Here is an 18,380-nt window from a genome sequence, read left to right on the forward strand (position 1 = left end):
CTGCCAAGTTTGTGAGATTTGAACCAAATCTTCTAGCCTCACTTCATGGGTCAGATTTCAAGTAATTCACCTACTGGTTTTTATTAGTTCTTCTCTAACCACTGAGATTGTGTTTTTGTTTTTGTTTTTCCTTTTTTTTCTGTTTGTTTCTTTCTGATAAGTCTTATAGAGTCTATCTGAAGAGAAAGGTATAATTTATATCAAATTCAACATCTACAGTTCTGGAAGTGATTCAGCAGAAGTTTACTGTGATATTCTGCTTACTGTTTTTATTCTTTTATAACTGAGATATCTGTCCTTTCTAAACATAAGCTGTGTTAATTTTTCCAAGAGGTAATTAATATTGTGACTGAATTTTGAATGCGAGTGAAACGTTCTGTTAAAAAAAAAAAAAAAAGTGAGTATAGAATTATAAGTTGCTACATCCTGGGTTGTGCATCCAAGATGTCATTTGGCTAATCTTCATCATTTCAGGAAATTAATAGTAGTTCTGTGTTGTGGCATGCTATGCCTCTAATAAATCAGTTAATGCTTTCATTTTGAAAATCGACAGGGAACCCTGGCAGCTTTTGGTAACAGAAATTTCAGATAATGAAAATGAACCTTTTTGGTGACCTACTTAAAATCAGCTTGAGTCACGTGTAGATTCTTAATCTTTTACTGTGTATAACAAGACACATTTTCATTAGCACTTTATTTATAAAGTCCTTTTACTTAGGTACTCATATTATCAGTTGTTCCTTACTTCCATAAAAAAAGACTGTCTCCATTTGTCTGATAAATTTATTGTAGCATACAAGGTCTTGTAGCTGCTGTTGAAAGCCTATAAGAAAAAAATTACTCTCTTGTAAAAGTGAAATCAACAGTTATTGCCCTTTCAAAGTCCAGCATTTGAATCATCATTTAAGACAAATTTTATTTGAGATGTTGTAGAAAATATCTGCTTGTCAATAGCTGGTGTGTTTGTCTTAATATAAAATATACTTCATGTCTGATCAGGGGCATTTGCTCAAATGTCTGTTTTGATTTCAGTAAATCAATGCACACAAACCTAGATTCAAATCCGATTTTCACTCTTTTTTTTCCTCTTAAACATCTAATGTTAAACATAAGCTTGAAATTGGTTTCAAAAAGACTGGTCATGAACATAGGTGACAAGACCCCATGTAGGGTGAAAATATTTAGACTTGTGAGAGTGGGAAGAAAATAAGGCTAGGGATATATTCACAGAGATAAAAGCTGTTCCTTCCTAATCTTTAACAGATTTATTTTTTTTAAGTCTTGCAGGTGAATTGAGTTTTTCCTCTGTGTGTGTGTGTACATGAGCGTGAACATACATATATATGCTCATTTTAAGCTTAGTGATCTGTTGTGTCCCTGTTTGACCTAGAGGTAAAGGGAATTTATTTGATGTAATTGTTTCCATCCTTATTGTTTTGTGCCTTTTTGGTTTTTAGTCGGAAGATGAATAAACTTTATAAAAATGAATTTCATACTAATTGGTAGCTTCAGTTTTAGTGGCTGGGACTGTGCAGGAAAGTTTAAATTTAAAATTATTGTAGGAAAAAATGAAAACTGTGGTATTTTCCAATACACAATTGTGATTTAGCTTTTCTAACAATTTTTGAACTACCACAGAACAACAGGTAACATAGGTTTCAGTTAAAATAAATATGTGATAAATTTAAATCAAGTAAACTTTAGGAAGAATGAAATTTCTGGTACAATGAATCTTTTCCCACCTCTTTAAAAAGATAAAAGGTAGGGGGAGTGCTTTTCTCCATCACGTTGTTGTTTTAGAGCGTAATGGTGGTAGGTGCCTAATCACCTGGTTGTAGGATATCTTGAAGCGTGAGCTGCCTGTCAAAAGTCAGGTATAAATCCTTTGAGCTCAATATTCTGCATACAGAGGACTTCGGTACCTTCAATGTTTTGACTTCTAAAATGTCATAACCCTGATCTGTCCTAGATAAACTTAAATCCTATTTTGTTGTCTCTGTCTAAATTACAGCCCCATGTGAAAATATGATTGATGGTTTGTCCTGCTTGGGGCCTATCTTGGTATATACAGAATTTCGGCTTTGTAAAATTGAAATTTTGAATAGTAAAAAATGTAGTAGTTGTGGACATATCTTTAGATGAGCTGGCTTTCAGGGACAGGTGCATTCTAGGTGCCACTGTAAGCAATATATTGGAAATGTAATTTTTTTTAATTTAGTGTTTTTGCTAAATACCTTTTTTAAAGTATGAGCTTATGTATCTGCGGATATTGATAAGAACTTGTCAAACCATTATAGCTTAAGTTCCAAATAGATTAAATACATAGCTTTGTTTGGAGCTTCCTTTTGGTACACAGTGCATATGGTCTCATTTGACAAAGAGAGACATGAATTCACAACCAATGCCATTGCTGCAGCTATATTCTTTTTGTGTGTGTGAAAACAGGTATATTTTCTTTTATTTCAGAAAGAAAAATTCTGAAATCTGTGTTGCAGCAAAACAAGATTGTTTTCTTTTGGAGAATTTAAGTTGTTCCTGTTCTTCAGGAGCATAAGCTGTGTTTTCTGCAATTCCCACTAGAGGTTGCTCAAATACTAGTGCTAAGAATCAGTTGGCCTCTAGAATTCACTTTTCTTCATTATATTTTCCTGTTCTTTGTTGTTATCTTTTAACATTATTTCAATAACAAGTATAGAATAGTGGTTTTTTTTTTTTTCTATGTGGAAAAAACAGTAGTTGATAAGTACCTTACTGAAGTATCTTGAACCCTGCTGTGTTTGTGAATTTTGCAAATTAGTAAGTGAGCAATCATTCTGAAAGGCAGGTTAGCATAATGGAGCCATTTGGATTTTAATGCACTCAGAAAAGTCCATTTTTTAAACAAAAAGGGACCACCGATCATAAAAATAGTCATGATATTACCTGTTGAATACATCTGGATTTTGTGAGAGAGGAAGATGAGTGTGTGGTAAACAATGCGTGTTCTGCATTGTAATCTGTAGAACTGAAAACATTTTTTTCTCAAACTTGTTTCCATGTTAGTTGTTAACAACCTTTTTTCAAGTAATCTGTGCTGATATGATAGATTATGTCATGTGTTTACTTTTCTGACTGCTGTGGAGCATTTTTTTTTTTACTTTCTTGTTAGGGACAAAAAAAATCTTATGAAGCTGAATTGGAGCTGAACATACAAATATGCATGCTAGAGAATTTGTTTATGGAGTCTTTAACTTCTGCAGTTATTGAGGGAACCACTAGGATAGCAATTTCTAGTTGAGCGATGGCCAAGAGAGCTGAAATTTTGTGTACTCCAAGATAGGCTCCAAGTATGAAAGCCAGACCAGGACTGGGGATTTGACGCTGATGTCTCCAGCTTGCAGTTTCCTTCTTTTGAGCAAGCAAAACACAATAAATCACTTTTTTTCTGCCATGAACTTACTAGTTATTGTCTTGCTTCTTGGAGATTGCTTCTGTCTCAGGCAAAGGTGAAATCAGGCCATTTGCCAAAACAAGAGTTGCTTTAGCTTTTTCTGCTATTTCTTTCCATCATCTCTGTAGTTCTTTGCATCAACAATCAAGTTTATCTATTGTAACAGATTAGTGTATCTGCCTCTGAACTGTGAACTCCCACCTACTCTTTGCTTGTTTCATTTGTAAACATGTAAATGTAATTCTCCTTCCCTCTGGTCAAGGAATCATTATGGCAAGAATGTCGATAGTAGTCATGTGTTGACATAGCTGTATCCTAGAGTGACTAGTTCATTGGAGTCTCATCTTAAAAGACATTGAGAGGGTTTTTGTGCTTGGTTATGTAGGATAGGTAAGTCTAGAGATTTGTCCATTGGTCTGTCTTTATTAGTAAATTGTCAAAGATGGCATTTTATATTTTCACAAGGTTTTGTAAGAGTTAAAATTCTTCCAGTATGCTTTACTTCATTTGAATAATTTGAGATTAGCACTGGTCTTGGTCAGCAAAATTTCCTTCCTCAGGTTGGTACGCAGCAAGTAGTAGTAAAATGACAGCATGCCTGACAAGCAAAATTAAATTACAAATTTGGGATGCTTCTTTTCACTAAGTATGGACCGCAAGTCTTTGAGACTAAGATGCTGGGGACAATATACTTATCGCTGCAAAGGAAGCCTCAGTTAGATCTTGCTTAACATGGCTCTGCCGTCACTCTCCACTTCGTGATTTGAGATGTGTTTATCTTTCTGATCCATTTATATATGTGCAATTATTATCATGTTAATCGATTATTTACTTTTATGAATTCCCATTTCTGTTTGGGTGGGTTGTGTCCATCTATTGATACAATTTGATGTTCATGTAAATATTTCTTATAGCCCGTCTAGAGGCAAACTTTGAGGAAATGGAGAATCATCTGTTGTGTCTTGAGGACCTATGTAAACAGTGTGAATTGGAAAGATACAAATGCATGCAGAATTTACAGCTGGAAAACTACAAGAAAACAAAAAGGTAAATAAAACAAATGCTATAAATATTGGTTGGCATAAACTATAAGCCTATTGAGATTTTTTTCTTATACAATACAATCCCCATTTTAAAATTTTTTAAAGAAATGATAATCGTTGACAGGAAGTTGCAAATTTGTAATAAATTGAGTGTTGGTCTAACTCTTGGTGACAAACAGAGAGGATGTATTGGGAAATTATCACTACATTGTGAAGATGAAGTTGGGCTGTATTATCCTCAAAAAAACGGAGTAAGGGCTGTCGTTAACAGGCACTGATAAATTGTTGTTCGTTTTTAAATCTTTGCCCTGTTGTGTGTGTTGTTTTTTTTTCCCATGTATTGTAACCTGTAAAGTTAGAGACTGTATTTTCCTATCCTATCCTATGAGCATCTTCTACTCTATATGGTAGTTATTACTCTCCTGCCATTCCCTTACTCGCAAAGACAGGTCATTACTACTTAGAATCGAAGTCCAACTTTTAGCAGTTGGGTGAAAAGTTAACCACAGAACCTCCAACTCTTGCACTTCACATTTACATAAAAGATGACATAGCAAGAGATAAATGTTAGGAGCTTAAAATATGTAACTGTTGACCTTCTTGTGTTTGTTACTGATAGTGCCAAAAATAACTTTAATGGAGAGAAGAAAAGTAGTAATAATTTGGTTATGTAGATGAGGAAATGAAGAGTTAAATTGAAGCAATTTGTCAAAGATGATTTTTGATAGACATGCATGGGTAGATGCGGTAGCTGACGGACCTGGAGCAGGCATTTATGGAGGGATAAGCAGGTTGCTTGATCTGAGCAGCCATGTGTTCTGCTAGCCAGGGGAAGCACCCTGGCTCTCTCCCCAGTTCTCATCACAGTGGAAGTAGGTTTGACTCATGTGGTATGGTCAGAACAACTGGTTTGGCTTATGGTCCTGATTAGAATGTGCTGATCAAAGTCAAGGCTGTGCCAGGCAGTACTGGTTGCATTTTGCGTACCATATCCTTTTACCTCTTTCTTGATCTTCCTTTTTGCCATCCTTTTCTCTCTTTCCAGTCTCCTCCCAAATAAACAATGCAGCCCTAGCAGCTTCTTCCCCTTCAATCTTGGTTTGCTACATCTCTGCTCAAATTTATTATTTCTGCTGCCTTTATCAACAGAATCTTGGCTCTCTGTGGTGTTACAGATATGGTTACCTTACATACTGTTTAACATTGCAAGTTCTGCCTCCCATTGCAGGTTCTGCAAGTCTCCCAGTACCTTGAAGGTCCCCTTCAATTGTCTGTGCAGTTTGGCTGTTTTTGATGTAACTCCCCTTTAACTACCTGAGAAATGCAGCCATCCCTTATAGTGCTATCCATCACATCCAGCAGCTACTCATGTCATGTCCTTCAGTTTTTTGTACCCTTTCCAGGTAGCTGAACCTCAGGCCCACATCAGTGCTCTTGTCATTTTCCTGCAACCTGGATTTCTCATTCCTAAGTCTGGACAACACTATTTTCACTCTCTCCAGGAAGAGCACTAGCCACTATGTCTCAATTTTCACTTGTTCTAACTTATATAAATAATTAAATATTTCATAGCAATATTTTCAAAATTCTAAATCTGTGCTGTTTAACCAACTAACACACAAATTTTAAATGTGTATAAAACAATAGATTTACACTCCCCAAAACATAGTAATCTTTCTGAAGTTTTCTGAGTTTGGTTTGTCATCCCTCCCCTCCTTCCTCACTTTTCTCTTCCTCTCCCCCAGATTCTGCTTTCAGCAACAAAATAAAGTGTTAAACTGCTGCCTGCTCTGCTTAGCATCTAATCAGTTTTATAAATAGAATGCTAAGCAAGCTACTAAACATAATTGTAAGCTGATTACCTTTGGTCAGATCTAGACAAAACAGGAAAAATGCAGGTAATTTCTGGTTGATCATTACCACAGTATTTATTTAGGTAAGAAATTAACTGCCAACTCATTACTAGAAGGACACTTGCTAGTGTAGGTACTTGAAGAATGAACAGCCAGCTAACTTAATGTGTGATTTGTTATATATGTTTGGAACTCGGACTCTCTGCTGCTCTCTTTAGTGCCTGGGGTTTTTACTGTGATAACAGTAAAGAATCAAGTTGGGGGTTCAGGAGCCTATGCTCTCTCTTTAACACAGAAATTTACTTTCAGGGATTAAATGGTTTTGTGTAAGAAGGTATTTCCTGTGTATTGACCATAGAGGGTTGAAAACTGAGATGAACACAAACTCTTAGAAACTGTGGTTACTTTTAGGGGGCAACAAAAAGGTAATTTTACTGTACAGTTATGGCAGAGATTACGCTAGAAGCTTATGTATTTCAAGTCTTTTGAAAAATCTTTCTATGTGAAAGATGTAGAAGAAAGTGCTTTAGGTCAACACTAAACCTTTGAAATGCAGCTTATGGTAACTGACTTTCAGAAATAGGTCTCTATGTTAAGTAGAACAACTTTATTTCTATTAAAACTGATCAATTTATTCCCTTTTGTCTTTGTGTTGAGTACTAGTTTAAATGTAGATTCATCAATCCACTATGTATTGTAACGGCTGGAGCTGGGGATGGAGGGAATTGCTTGATTTTCTGTGTGCTAATTAATTTTCCTTTTTATGTTTCTTAAATTCATTGATCAGGGTACCAGTATTGCTGTATGGAGTCCAGGTTCCACCTTTGCTTTCTCTGGTTAGTCTTGCTGCAGTTGTTTGCATGCATGTTAGCATTAAACCATGCCATTTGTTTCCTGTCGTTTTCTCAAGCATAATTCTACTTCTTTTCTCTTAGCTCTCCTCCTGAGGATGCACAGTTTCTGATTTCCAGATAACTCCTTGTATCCCTCCAGTGTCCTACGGCACTTTCTGCATTCCCAGGACAGTGCACTGTGTCGTTCAGGAAGCAGTGTCAGAAGCTCACTTTTGTGCTAATTTTTATATGCACAAAATTGCAGGCTTATGGTGTGAGCTAAAATGATTCCATCCTGAAGCTATGAAGCTCTTAATACCAATTGTATCCATGTCAGATGGATCAGTGTTGGTTTGGGTTTTTTGTTTGTTTTTTTGAAAAATAGCAAAAATTTTTATCAGTTAAAAGGAGATGACTAACAGTAGCATTTTGTACAAATGTATTTCATTTAAGTAAAGAGTCCCTTGTCACTGGAAATGAATGAATACGTTTTATTATGGCATTTAACTTTAAACATAATTGTCTGAATTTGAATTTTTTAGGATTCCCAGTTTAAGAATCCTTTGTTTTCATTACTTGTCTGCTTTGAGAACAGACATAAAAGGAAAATGATGAAAGAAATCTAAAGTCCCGAGTCTCTTCTTGTTTGGGTATATTTCAACAGATGAATATTTAGCAATACTGCAAACCTCAGTGGGACTAATTTTTTTTTTTTTTTTTCCCTTTCTGGTGACATTTAAAGAAATGCTTTACGTAAAGAGAAAATATGTTCTTAATATGTATATTTAAACCTAAATTTGCTTTTTTGATTTTTAAAGATATATTTGATATCAGAAAAGTTGTAACCATCTGCTTTGGTAATTAACGCAGTAGTTGAGGAGCTTGACAGTTTGAGGAATTTCCATGCTGATGACATCCTGTTTTTATGCTCCTGGAGGATAAGGTTTGATTCACTTTCACATTCAAGAGGGTATGAAATTTACAGCAATTGCATTCTATAGATTAGAAATGTGTATGTGAGAAAATGTCTTAATCAGTTACTACTATGATTGAACATAAAGGCTCATAAGGATTGTTGCACCATGTCTTCTGTTAGGCCTGCCCAAATAAGCGTTCAAAAAGTAAATCCAAAAATCTTCTTTAGACAATTCAGACCAGCCTGCTTTTTTGGAAAAGTTCTTCTTACTTGGGACAATTAATCGTTATTTACTTACTAATATTAAAAAATAAAAAAAGTAAAAGGTAGAATTTTCTTTTGTGTGCTGATTTCAGATATTATCTATCCCTACTGCAGTATCATTATAAATTTTCTTGTTTACCTAAATTATTTTTTTTTTTTTTACCAAGGTCAGAAGAGAGAAGATGGAATGGATAGTAGTACCCTGCAATACAAAATTGTGTTGCCTAACAGAAGACTTGTATGTGTGCAGGCTTTGTTTAGATCCCATGATGTTCCCCAAGTGATAAGCTAGAACAGTACTCTGTCTTTAGTGATGACTGCCTCCCATCTGGTAGTGATAAATTTGAGTTGTAGCTTTATAACACTTATAAGCTTCACATATTAATTTATCAAATGGATTTTTGATATGTAGAAAATATTGTTACATGTTTCAAACATGTTTATTTTTCCTTTGAACGTTAAATGTACTGTGAATTATTTCTAGGACTCTAGCTACATGTTTCATAGTTCTCATAAACATTTTCATCAAAGTAAGGTTGCTTGCCATATTCTTCTTGATCAGTCTTCCAGCAGGTTTAGAGTTTCAGCAGCTATACCTTCATGTAAGTGGATACATAAATAATGAACTTACAAGGATGGATGCTGAAAGTTTATCTTCAGGACAGTTGTCACAGTAGTCATGCTGTGGATGACTGGATTTAGTTTTCATTAGACATTAATTGTATGGCTATAACTTTGTGCCAAATAGCGTACACATCGCAGACATCTTTTCCATCCTGCTATTCAAGGGTCTGTATACAGCACAATCAGTACCAAGTATTTTAATGGTAATAGCTGGCTGGAATTAATTTTATATTAATTTTATATCAGTTGTTATACTTTGGACAGATATGGAATGATTGATACCCTATTGATCCTGAAAAACTGAGGATTGTTTTTTGCACAAGCTTTGCATAAAGTCCCTTGATAGTTGTGCTTCCTTTTGCATAATTTTAGGACTGTGAATTTATTTTGTCTACAAGAACACCTACAGTACAGTAGTTTGCATTTATCAAACCCAGAGAAGCAGGCTGCTTCGTTATTAGTGAATTTTGCTCCCATAAATGCTCCAAATATATATTTATTTAAATATTAGGCCAGGTTTTATAAACAGCAGCACAAAAGATTTTAGAGTCTTTGGCATTTTTTGTGTTATTTGAGAAGTGGGAATGTGCAGTATAACTTCTATCACTTTAAAGTTGATTTAATTTTGCTGTTTTTTATGATGGTCTTTGCTTGATGAGGAGAGACAGTGAAATAGTTAAGAGGTCTGTAGTATACCTTCTTCCTGTAGTTTTTTCTTTTTTATAGGCATAAATGTTTTTTTGTTGTTGTTGACTTTTGTGACCTACAATTAAGGATTGAATGCTTGTGAGGGATCCTCTGCATCTTACAGAAGCTTTTATTGATGTTTTCTAGAAAATGTTGAACATTATATCAGTCCTGCATGACTGTTCTACCTCTATGTAGTGCTGATTACTGAGTGTAATCTGTAAATCGTGTCAGTCTGTTAGTACCAGGCATTCTTTGTCCAGACTTATTGTACCAATAATAGAAACGATGGTTTAGGACTGCCCTAATCATTCCTTTATACTCTTTCTCACCTCAGAACTACCTTATTTATGAAAGTAATTAATTCATTGTGGCTAGTGGCAGAACAGGGCTTAGCTGTCATTACCACGTTACATCTATTCTCTGATTTTGAGCAATGGTTAATGTTTCTCCAGATAGATTCTGTCTCTCTTCAGTATGAATTATTTTCCTGAGATCTTCAATAATTCCTTTTAATTTGTTTTGGGGGAAAAAAGATTGTTTGAAAAATGTTCAAAAAAATGTCTTAAATGTGTTTGTTGACAATGCTTCTGTGAGAGGTATTTTACATGCCTTTGTCAAAGGGATGTGGTAAGGGTGCCCAAAGTGGTACAGGTTACAACTAACTGCCACAATTGCATTCATGTTGTGTGGAATACCACATACTTTTAGGTAGAGAGTGCGTATATGGTTTCAGGCTTTTTTTTTATTACTACTATTTTTTTTTTCCATGTTACTATGTCACTTTGAAATAAAATTTGGCCAATTCTCGAATAATGATATTTATTTACTTATTCTACTTTTAACGCCTGTAGGGAAATTGATGGCCAAGTTCTGGATTTTGGATTTAGGGTCTGGATTTTGGTGTGTGGCTGTTGACCAAAATCAGCTCTGCAGGAACCCTTTTCCTTTCTATTAGAAATCAAAGATGTCACCTTTGGTTGTGGTATTTGTAGCTTCTCTCTGATTTCAGCTTTAAACTTTGATTTCTAAATCGTTGGTTGTATGATAAAAATAACTAAAACTCTGCTATTACATTTATCCTTTCGTGATTCAATGATGTTGCATACCAAGATAAAAATAAAATAAAAACTAACTCCCTTTTTGAATATCAACAGAATGACAGCAAACCCCTAAGAACTGGGTGCTTTGCAAAGCCTTATATCTGAAGGCATAATCTTTTAGAGGGAGCTAAAATTTATCCCAGACTTCAACTTCCATCTTGGAGTGCATTTCAAAGCTGAATGATCTGTGTCAGTCTCTTAAAAGAGGACAAAGTGCCTGCTTGCTTTTAATGATTACGCAGGTTTGCCTTTTACCATTTTCTTCTGTTTTAATTCCATCCCCCTGTTTTTCTTTTGAATTTAACACCTGAAAGGTGACCACCCAATGTTCTTCATCAAGGTAAACGTTTCTTTCTTTTTTTGAACCATCAAAAGAGAAATGCTTTCACTATACCCTGAAACTGCTGAGTATATTAGGGTAGTATTTGATTTTAGTTGTATTTATTGTCAACTACCACTTGATGTTTGCCATTCTGTTATGAAAAATAAATCTGGCATTGATCCATTCTATCTTCCAGAATGAAGTTGATGTAGAAATCTCACTTAAAGATATGGAAAGACTTCAGCTGCTTTTGTAGCTCCATTTGAATACAGAAGTCAAAAAAAAAAAAAACTCTACTGCAAAAGTATTTAGATTCCTTAGGGCTTTTCTCTTCTTTTTTTTTTTACTGAATAGAATTTCATATTTCATGATGAAGAATCATGACCTGTATTCAGTGCTTCTTCAGACAAATAGAAAACCTTCTCTGCTGCTCAATTTCAACAGTATTTAGTAGTAGCTCTGGTTTTTATTGATTTTTACTCCTTAAATCTATTCAGTCTTAAAGGTATTTTGAAGTCATAGTTGACGTATGCGATCTGAAAAGGTTGCTTAAGCAATCTGCCAGAGGGAAAACATTTTTGTTTCATTATCAGAAGTGCTAATCCTAAGTACACAGATAATTACATTGCACAGAAAATGATTTAGTACAAGTGACACAAGTTTTGGGTACTCAGGTTTTTGGATTCTATTTCTTCCGATAAAATCAAAATTAAAGCCCCTCCTTCTGCTTTTTAGCTGAATAAAGATTGTATCAGTCTGTAGAAGACAATTATTTAAATATAATTTTGGTAATTTAGTTGTACCAGATTTAACAGATGAAATGCAGTATTTCTAAGGTTTTGCTTTGAGTCTCGGTAGGTGCCAGAAATATCTTTAAATGACATTGCAGATAAGCAAGTATACCTTCTTTAAGTGTTCATTTTTGTTTGTATCTAGTATTTACAACTCAACATTTATAAACACATTTCTTTGTAAAATCTTTCAAATTTAATACTCAATTTTTACCATCTCTATGCTCTTTGGGGATTATTTTTTATTTACACGTGAATCTAGTTGTTTGAGTTTATTGACCGTCTGCTACTTTCAGAATTCGTGCTATAAAGCATTCCTGACATTCATTTATGACTTTGTTGCTTTCTTATCTGCCTACTCTTTCCATGGAGATAAAATATGGAAATGTCAATTCTGCCTGCTGTCATCATTGCAAAGAACTTGGTGTTTCTGTGCTTTCTAGTTATTTAACTGAATTCCCTAGTGTTTTATTGCATTTGGAAAATTAATCTTAGTGTTACAGCCCATTGCAAGGTACAGTAGAATCCGAGAACCTTTTCTTGCTTTTGTTGAACAATCAAAATTCCCATTGATTTGAGTAACTTAAAGCAGGATGGTTTTGACTAGACTGGATTATTAGTTTTCTAATCTACATTCTTATTTGGCTCGGTGTTTATCATTGATTCTGTGGATTGGGATCATATGGTAAATATTTTGTGATTAGTGATGACATTTGTTAAATTGAGGTGATACAGAGAATAGTCTCAGTCTTTTGAAATGCCATTGTTTAAAGAATATAAATAAGAATTTGTAATGAACCAAGTAGCCAAGGAATTGCTGATAATTCTTCATCATTTACAGGTGACAGCTAGGCACTGGATGATCCCCTTACAGAAGCATTTCAAAGCTTTGAGCTGACAGCATTTAATCTGCTATTTATATCTTTGAGAATTTCCCTTATGGGTACCTGCTCAAAACAATGTGCAAAACAATGTGCAAATGTACAACAAGATGCGTGTTTTTGTGGTGACATTCTATTCCTCAGCTGGGTAGCAACAATGTAATGGGGTGAATGTTCCTTGTTTTCACCAAAGTTTTAAGACTGCTAGGTGGTGAGTAAGCTCTTAAGCTAGATACTTTAATACTCTCTTCCCATTCTGTTAAAGTTTTGTTTATGAAAACAAAACAACAAACAAAACCAAACAAAAACACTTCTAAGAATCTGCCATATTAATTTCTGGTCAAGTTGAATCAAAGCTACAAGGCGTGATTTTGGAGGAATGATGTGATATCTATGTAACTTGAATTTAAAGATCTCCAGGACTTTAATTCTTGTCTGTATCTTCACAGGCAGTTCTAGTTTGTGAAGCTGGAAGCTTTCAGCAATCATTTGTCTCTGATCCTTACTTGCCTTCCGACTCTTTCTTTTCCTTCTCCTCCCATATTCCTATTTCTGGATTTATTCTTGTTTACCAGCGGTATCCGATAGAATTATCTTCCTCCTATCTCTTCTTCTCAGTGAATAAGGCAGGGTTAATCCAAGAGTGCAGTGAGACATTTAAGGGAATGAGAAGGTAATTGGGAATTTGTATTTGCCTTCTAACTGGTTTTGTACGTTGTGCTCACATGAGTTACTGTGTGGGACTACTAATATATTTTATAGAGTCTTCTTCGCCTGTAATCTCTGAAATTATATATTCTCACCACAAACCCTGAAGCTCAACTTTTCTGTAAATGAGGAAGTTAAGACCACTTGACAACATTTTCATTAGAACATTCCAGGGTAACTTACAAGTAGTAATTCAGAGGATACGTCCTGTCTTGACAGTGTTTCCATACACTACAGTTTTAATTCATTTCAGAATTTATTGTAGTTCTGCAAGTAAAAATTTATATGAAAGGGATACGTCAGACTAAAATGGGGTACTGTATTTTATCAGTGTCTGTATACATCTTTTTCCTCTGTACTTCTGGCTCAGGTCTTAATTTTTTGATAGGATGTTTCAGAGAAATTCTCCACAGTCTCTTGGGTTACAGTGCTTTCATTTCATTGCTCTTGATTGTTTTGAACCATGAGATAAATATTAGCTGTGCCTCTTTGGACATGGTGCATAGAGGGGTTTATCTTAAAATTTACCTGCAGCCATCATGCTCAGAAGGGAATGAGAACCTGATTAGTATCTGTTATGCTAGCATTAAACTATACCTGAATACCATCTCTTTCCTCACCTGAGTATTATCTTGAAGTGCAAAAACCAGGCTTATGCAACTGTGTGCAACTTTCTGACAATTGTTGCCCTTTATTTGCTTGGGGGGTAGCAAAAATTCTGAAATCCAACAGCATTTTTATATGAAAAGCTTTCAATTGCCTTAAATTATGTAGACAAATAGGATAGGGAAAAAGGCTAGCTTTTTCGTACAAAAAATATGCATAGGATAAAAGACTTGTGAGCTGGAGCAGTTGACAGAACTCCTCTGCTGAGATGATTCATTATACTGCACTTTTGTCTACTAGTATGATGTTGTTAGTAAACTGTCAAAGACCGAGCTCTTTTGCTGTAGCTTTTGTATAAACCTAATAGAAAATATGATCTCAAAGAATGAGCGATTTAAAGTAAAAGGAAAACAAATACAAAAATGTAATATGTAGCATCAAAGCTGGTAATTTAATGTGGTAAGACCTAAAATAAGAGGCAGCAGTCCTACCTACTCATCCAAGCCTGATCCAGTGCAAGTTTTTCCCCCGTTTGCCTTTTAACTTAATTTTTAAAAGACTGTTTTCTGGAACTCTTTTTCCAGTTTCATCTTTTTTTTTGTTGTTGTTTTAATTACCCAATCTGCTTTTTCCTTTACAGACTGTGTGTATTCCAAATATATAGTTTCTTTCTTAATGCGACTTCACTGTATTTACTTCTGCAGATGATTTTTGTCTCTGCCTTCATAGAGAAGATGTATCTGATGCTTGTTTTTTCTTCCTGCCAATTTATGACTAAATAAAAAATTATTTACTTACACAGAGAAAGAGAAACAAACATATTGTAGTACATTTTTTGTGTACATATGTCTAGAATTCTGTAATTATTCTTCTAGTAAATGTGTTGATTTAATCTGAAGCCAACTGTTTTTCCAGTGTTTTTGCAAGTCATAGTCTCCTTTCCACTTTAAATTTAGTGTCTGATTCTTACCAAAGCAAATAATGAACAAGATTTAGGATTGAAATTTTAAAAATTTAAAATTTTTATTTGAATAATTTGATTTAAAAAGGACCATATTCATTGCTAATGCAGAGCATATTTTCATTTAGCATGTTTTTTAAGATATATTTTTGAACATGTCTTTTATTTAGGATGTTAAGAGAAACCACAAGACATGATTGATTTGTGTTGTCTAGCATATAAAGGATCATTAGTCTGGATCTGAGTTGCTATGAGGATACTAGGAAATGCAGATTCTTAAATTCCAAATCTTTAGTTTTACTATATGCTAATAGTAGATTTTTTTTTTTTCAGAGATACATAATCTAAAAAAGGGTCTGGTTGACTATTCATTTCCAGCTTTCCTAACGAATGTCTATTATGTATGTGGTTATAGTGTCAGCACCCTAATGGGTCAACCCTAAAATGGTTAGTTGGATTTTGAAAGGTACAATTCTGGGTTTTAAGATAAAAGCATTGAATAGTGCTGTCAGTTGGTTACTCTATTACCATCTTGTTTGCTAGTATATTTGAACACAATGACAGTAATTGTTTTGTGTTCCTTTTTGGAGACAAGTGGCATAAGACCTCTTGGTTTTAGGAGCAACTAGTGTAGGTTTTTCCTCTTAAATTCACAAGATGTTTCCTCAGTATGGTTTTTGTTTCAGTATGTGGAAAATATGCATTTCCTGTGATTGTTTTGTCGAGTAGTATGCCATTATTTAAACATAAGGAATACAAGTTGAGTGTTTAAGAATTTTGTATTTATATTTAAAGTACACAAGATAGGAAAAAAATATGAACATATCAACCTGCAAATCATAGGTGTTGTGAAGTAGCTTTTTTTCTCTGGTAAAAAAGGGAATTACTAGATTGAGAAATGGATGGAGGAGAAGCAGGAAGAGTAATAGATATTCACAGGAAGTTAGAATTCAGGCTTTGCTGCTGTAACTTATGTGGTAGCTTATTTCCTGGTAAAGCACACATTCTTTCAGAGATCTATGTTGGACATTTGGTGACAAAATCGGGATGTTCACTGGAAATGTGGAGGTAAATGCATTCTCTCGCTGCCTTTGGAATACTTTATCCTGCCTGGAAAATAGCTTCAGGTTTAAAATAGCTTTATCTGTTGTCAATGCAAGAATAAATACTGAAGTGCATCATCTGTTAGGGAGGAGAAGGAATTATTATGGTATAGCATATGTACTGTGAAAAAGCCTATATTGTAGGTGACCCAGTAATGACTGAAGCATATGTATTCATCTGTGGGTAGTGAGTAGAAGCATTTATCCGGAGAACTGTTAGTTCAGATATTCTGTTTTATTTTACTTAAAATCACTTTTGCATTCAAAATTCGGGATTTAACTAGGCTTATTATGTGTATGGGACTGAAGTCTGCAAGGCATAGGCTGAAAAGATGTTCATTGTATTTTTGTAAGGAAAAGGCCAGCATTCAGCCTTATTTAAGCTATTACCTAGATTCTTCTTTCGTCTCTAAATTCATGATAAATCACTACTTTGTAACAATGGCAAATAGAGCATTTTGCAATTTCCCGAAAACAAGGAAACTTATTTCTCTTACCTATATGCTTTGCATTCAAAATTGCTTCACAACTGAAAGTGGAATGTGGCCTGGTGTGAAGGAAATAAAATAGAGTTGCTGTTGATTTCTTAGCTTTCTGGTACCTGAGTAATGTGTTATCTGTCACTTTTCGTATTTTAAAATCCTCTCCTTTGAGGAATGTCCCTGTGTGCTTCTCTTGACCTTAAAGTGTGTTGTAATTGAGCAAATGAAGTTGTAAATTCTTGTCCTTCGCAGCTGCCAAAAGAATTTCGAACAGCATTGGTGAAAATGGAGCACTGATTGTTACTTACTAAGCTATACACTGGCAAAGCTCTGCTAAGCAATAGATGTTTTAGTATCTGAAGCCTTAAGAAGTCTTGGTGATTTTTGTAACAGTGTATTTAGAAATTATGTGGATAGATATAAAAATGCAATACTTGTATAATTACACATATTTATGAATATGTGGTAGCCTAATTTCTAAACAGGTTGATCAAGATTGATTTAGGTAAGCACACTTAATAGTATTACCCTTACAAATGTGATTCTCAAATTCTTTGCTTTTAATCTTTTAATGAGTCTTAGTTATTCTAATATTTTATTTTTTTTGTATTCTGCTTTTCTCCAACAGGAAGGAACTCGAGACCTTCAAAGGTAAATCCTGTTTTTCATTTTCTACTTGAATATTTGTAAGAATTATGGCAATTCTTGTGCTAAATTAAACTAATAAGGAGCTGTTCCAGTTCTGCATTTGATAATGTGAATGTTATTTCAAACCCAGCAGGCTTTCTTTTTCAGTTTACCTGTTCTTGCTACTGGTTTCTTTGGGAGAGTCATAATCATAGGAAGAACACAGAGGCTACTGTTGTTTTAGACAGGTTTCAGAGATTTGGCATCTAATTCAAGTCTCTCCCTTGGTCTTCAGTTTTGGAAGTTAAGAGCTTAGTCGTCTTCTGTTAACTGTCATTTCTAGCATGAATGTTTTTTAACATGTGTTGCAGGCTGTTACTTGTTAGACTTTTGTCTAGCTGTTCTAGGATATTTTCACAGTATTATGTTACATCAGACAAATACATTTTTTTTTGGCTCAACCTGTTGGATATAAATGATGATACATATGTATATCTGTCCTAAACAATATGCAATGGCTAGGAACTCTGTCACGTATTATTGCTTTGTACTGTGATGCGTAGGTGGAACACATTACCATTTTCAGTAAATTTTAAATTCAGGCTTAGTCTACCTACTAATGTTAATGTATGATCAGCTTAAGAATTACTATAATCTTTTGCTTTGAATAAGGTGTGACTGTGGCTTTGTGACTAGTCTTTATTTATGAGAACAAAGTCAAGTACGTTGACTTATGCCAATTAATTGTCTCTTCAAATTGAAAGAAGGGCTGGAAATTTCTATCAACTTCATTCCTCTTTGCCTTTTCAGTTCATTACTATCTCATCCTTACATAATGCTAAAAAAAGGAAAATGATAAAGCTAACATTAACAGACAAGCAACACAGATTATGTAAAATGTCACTTTATCTGTAGCTTACCATAACAACTTTTTTTTTCATTGATTTGACAGCTTTCAACACAGACTAGCTCAATACAAAACCAACGATAATGCTAAGCTCGTTCTGTTCCGTGGCAAGGCAGCTACTTTGTAGTACCTGATGCTTGGGAGAATAGTGAATCCTGTTATTCTTGTTTGTGTTGATTAAGGGATTTAAATGAGTTTCTAGAAATCAGGAGGATGGTTTTCAAAGTTACTTCTCTTGG

General features: G+C 34.5%; 1 protein-coding gene and 1 long non-coding RNA gene across 3 annotated transcripts in view; both read left to right on the top strand.

The window, feature by feature from the left end:
- DTNBP1 (dystrobrevin binding protein 1) overlaps window positions 1-18,380 on the top strand; it is a 73,075-nt gene that overhangs the window by 12,492 nt on the left and 42,203 nt on the right. For both annotated transcript variants that reach the window (XM_083826852.1, XM_083826853.1), the window contains 2 exons: window positions 4,345-4,477; window positions 17,236-17,258. In XM_083826852.1, the coding sequence (XP_083682978.1) occupies window positions 4,345-4,477; window positions 17,236-17,258 (156 nt within the window). The remainder of the gene's footprint in view (window positions 1-4,344; window positions 4,478-17,235; window positions 17,259-18,380) is intronic.
- Window positions 4,486-15,352, top strand: LOC310895447. The gene is made up of 2 exons (XR_014580693.1): window positions 4,486-7,162; window positions 7,262-15,352. It is a non-coding gene; the product is annotated as an uncharacterized lncRNA (long non-coding RNA).

This window comes from Anser anser (genome assembly GCF_964211835.1).
Source record: "Anser anser genome assembly, chromosome: 2".
NCBI lineage: Eukaryota > Metazoa > Chordata > Aves > Anseriformes > Anatidae > Anser > Anser anser.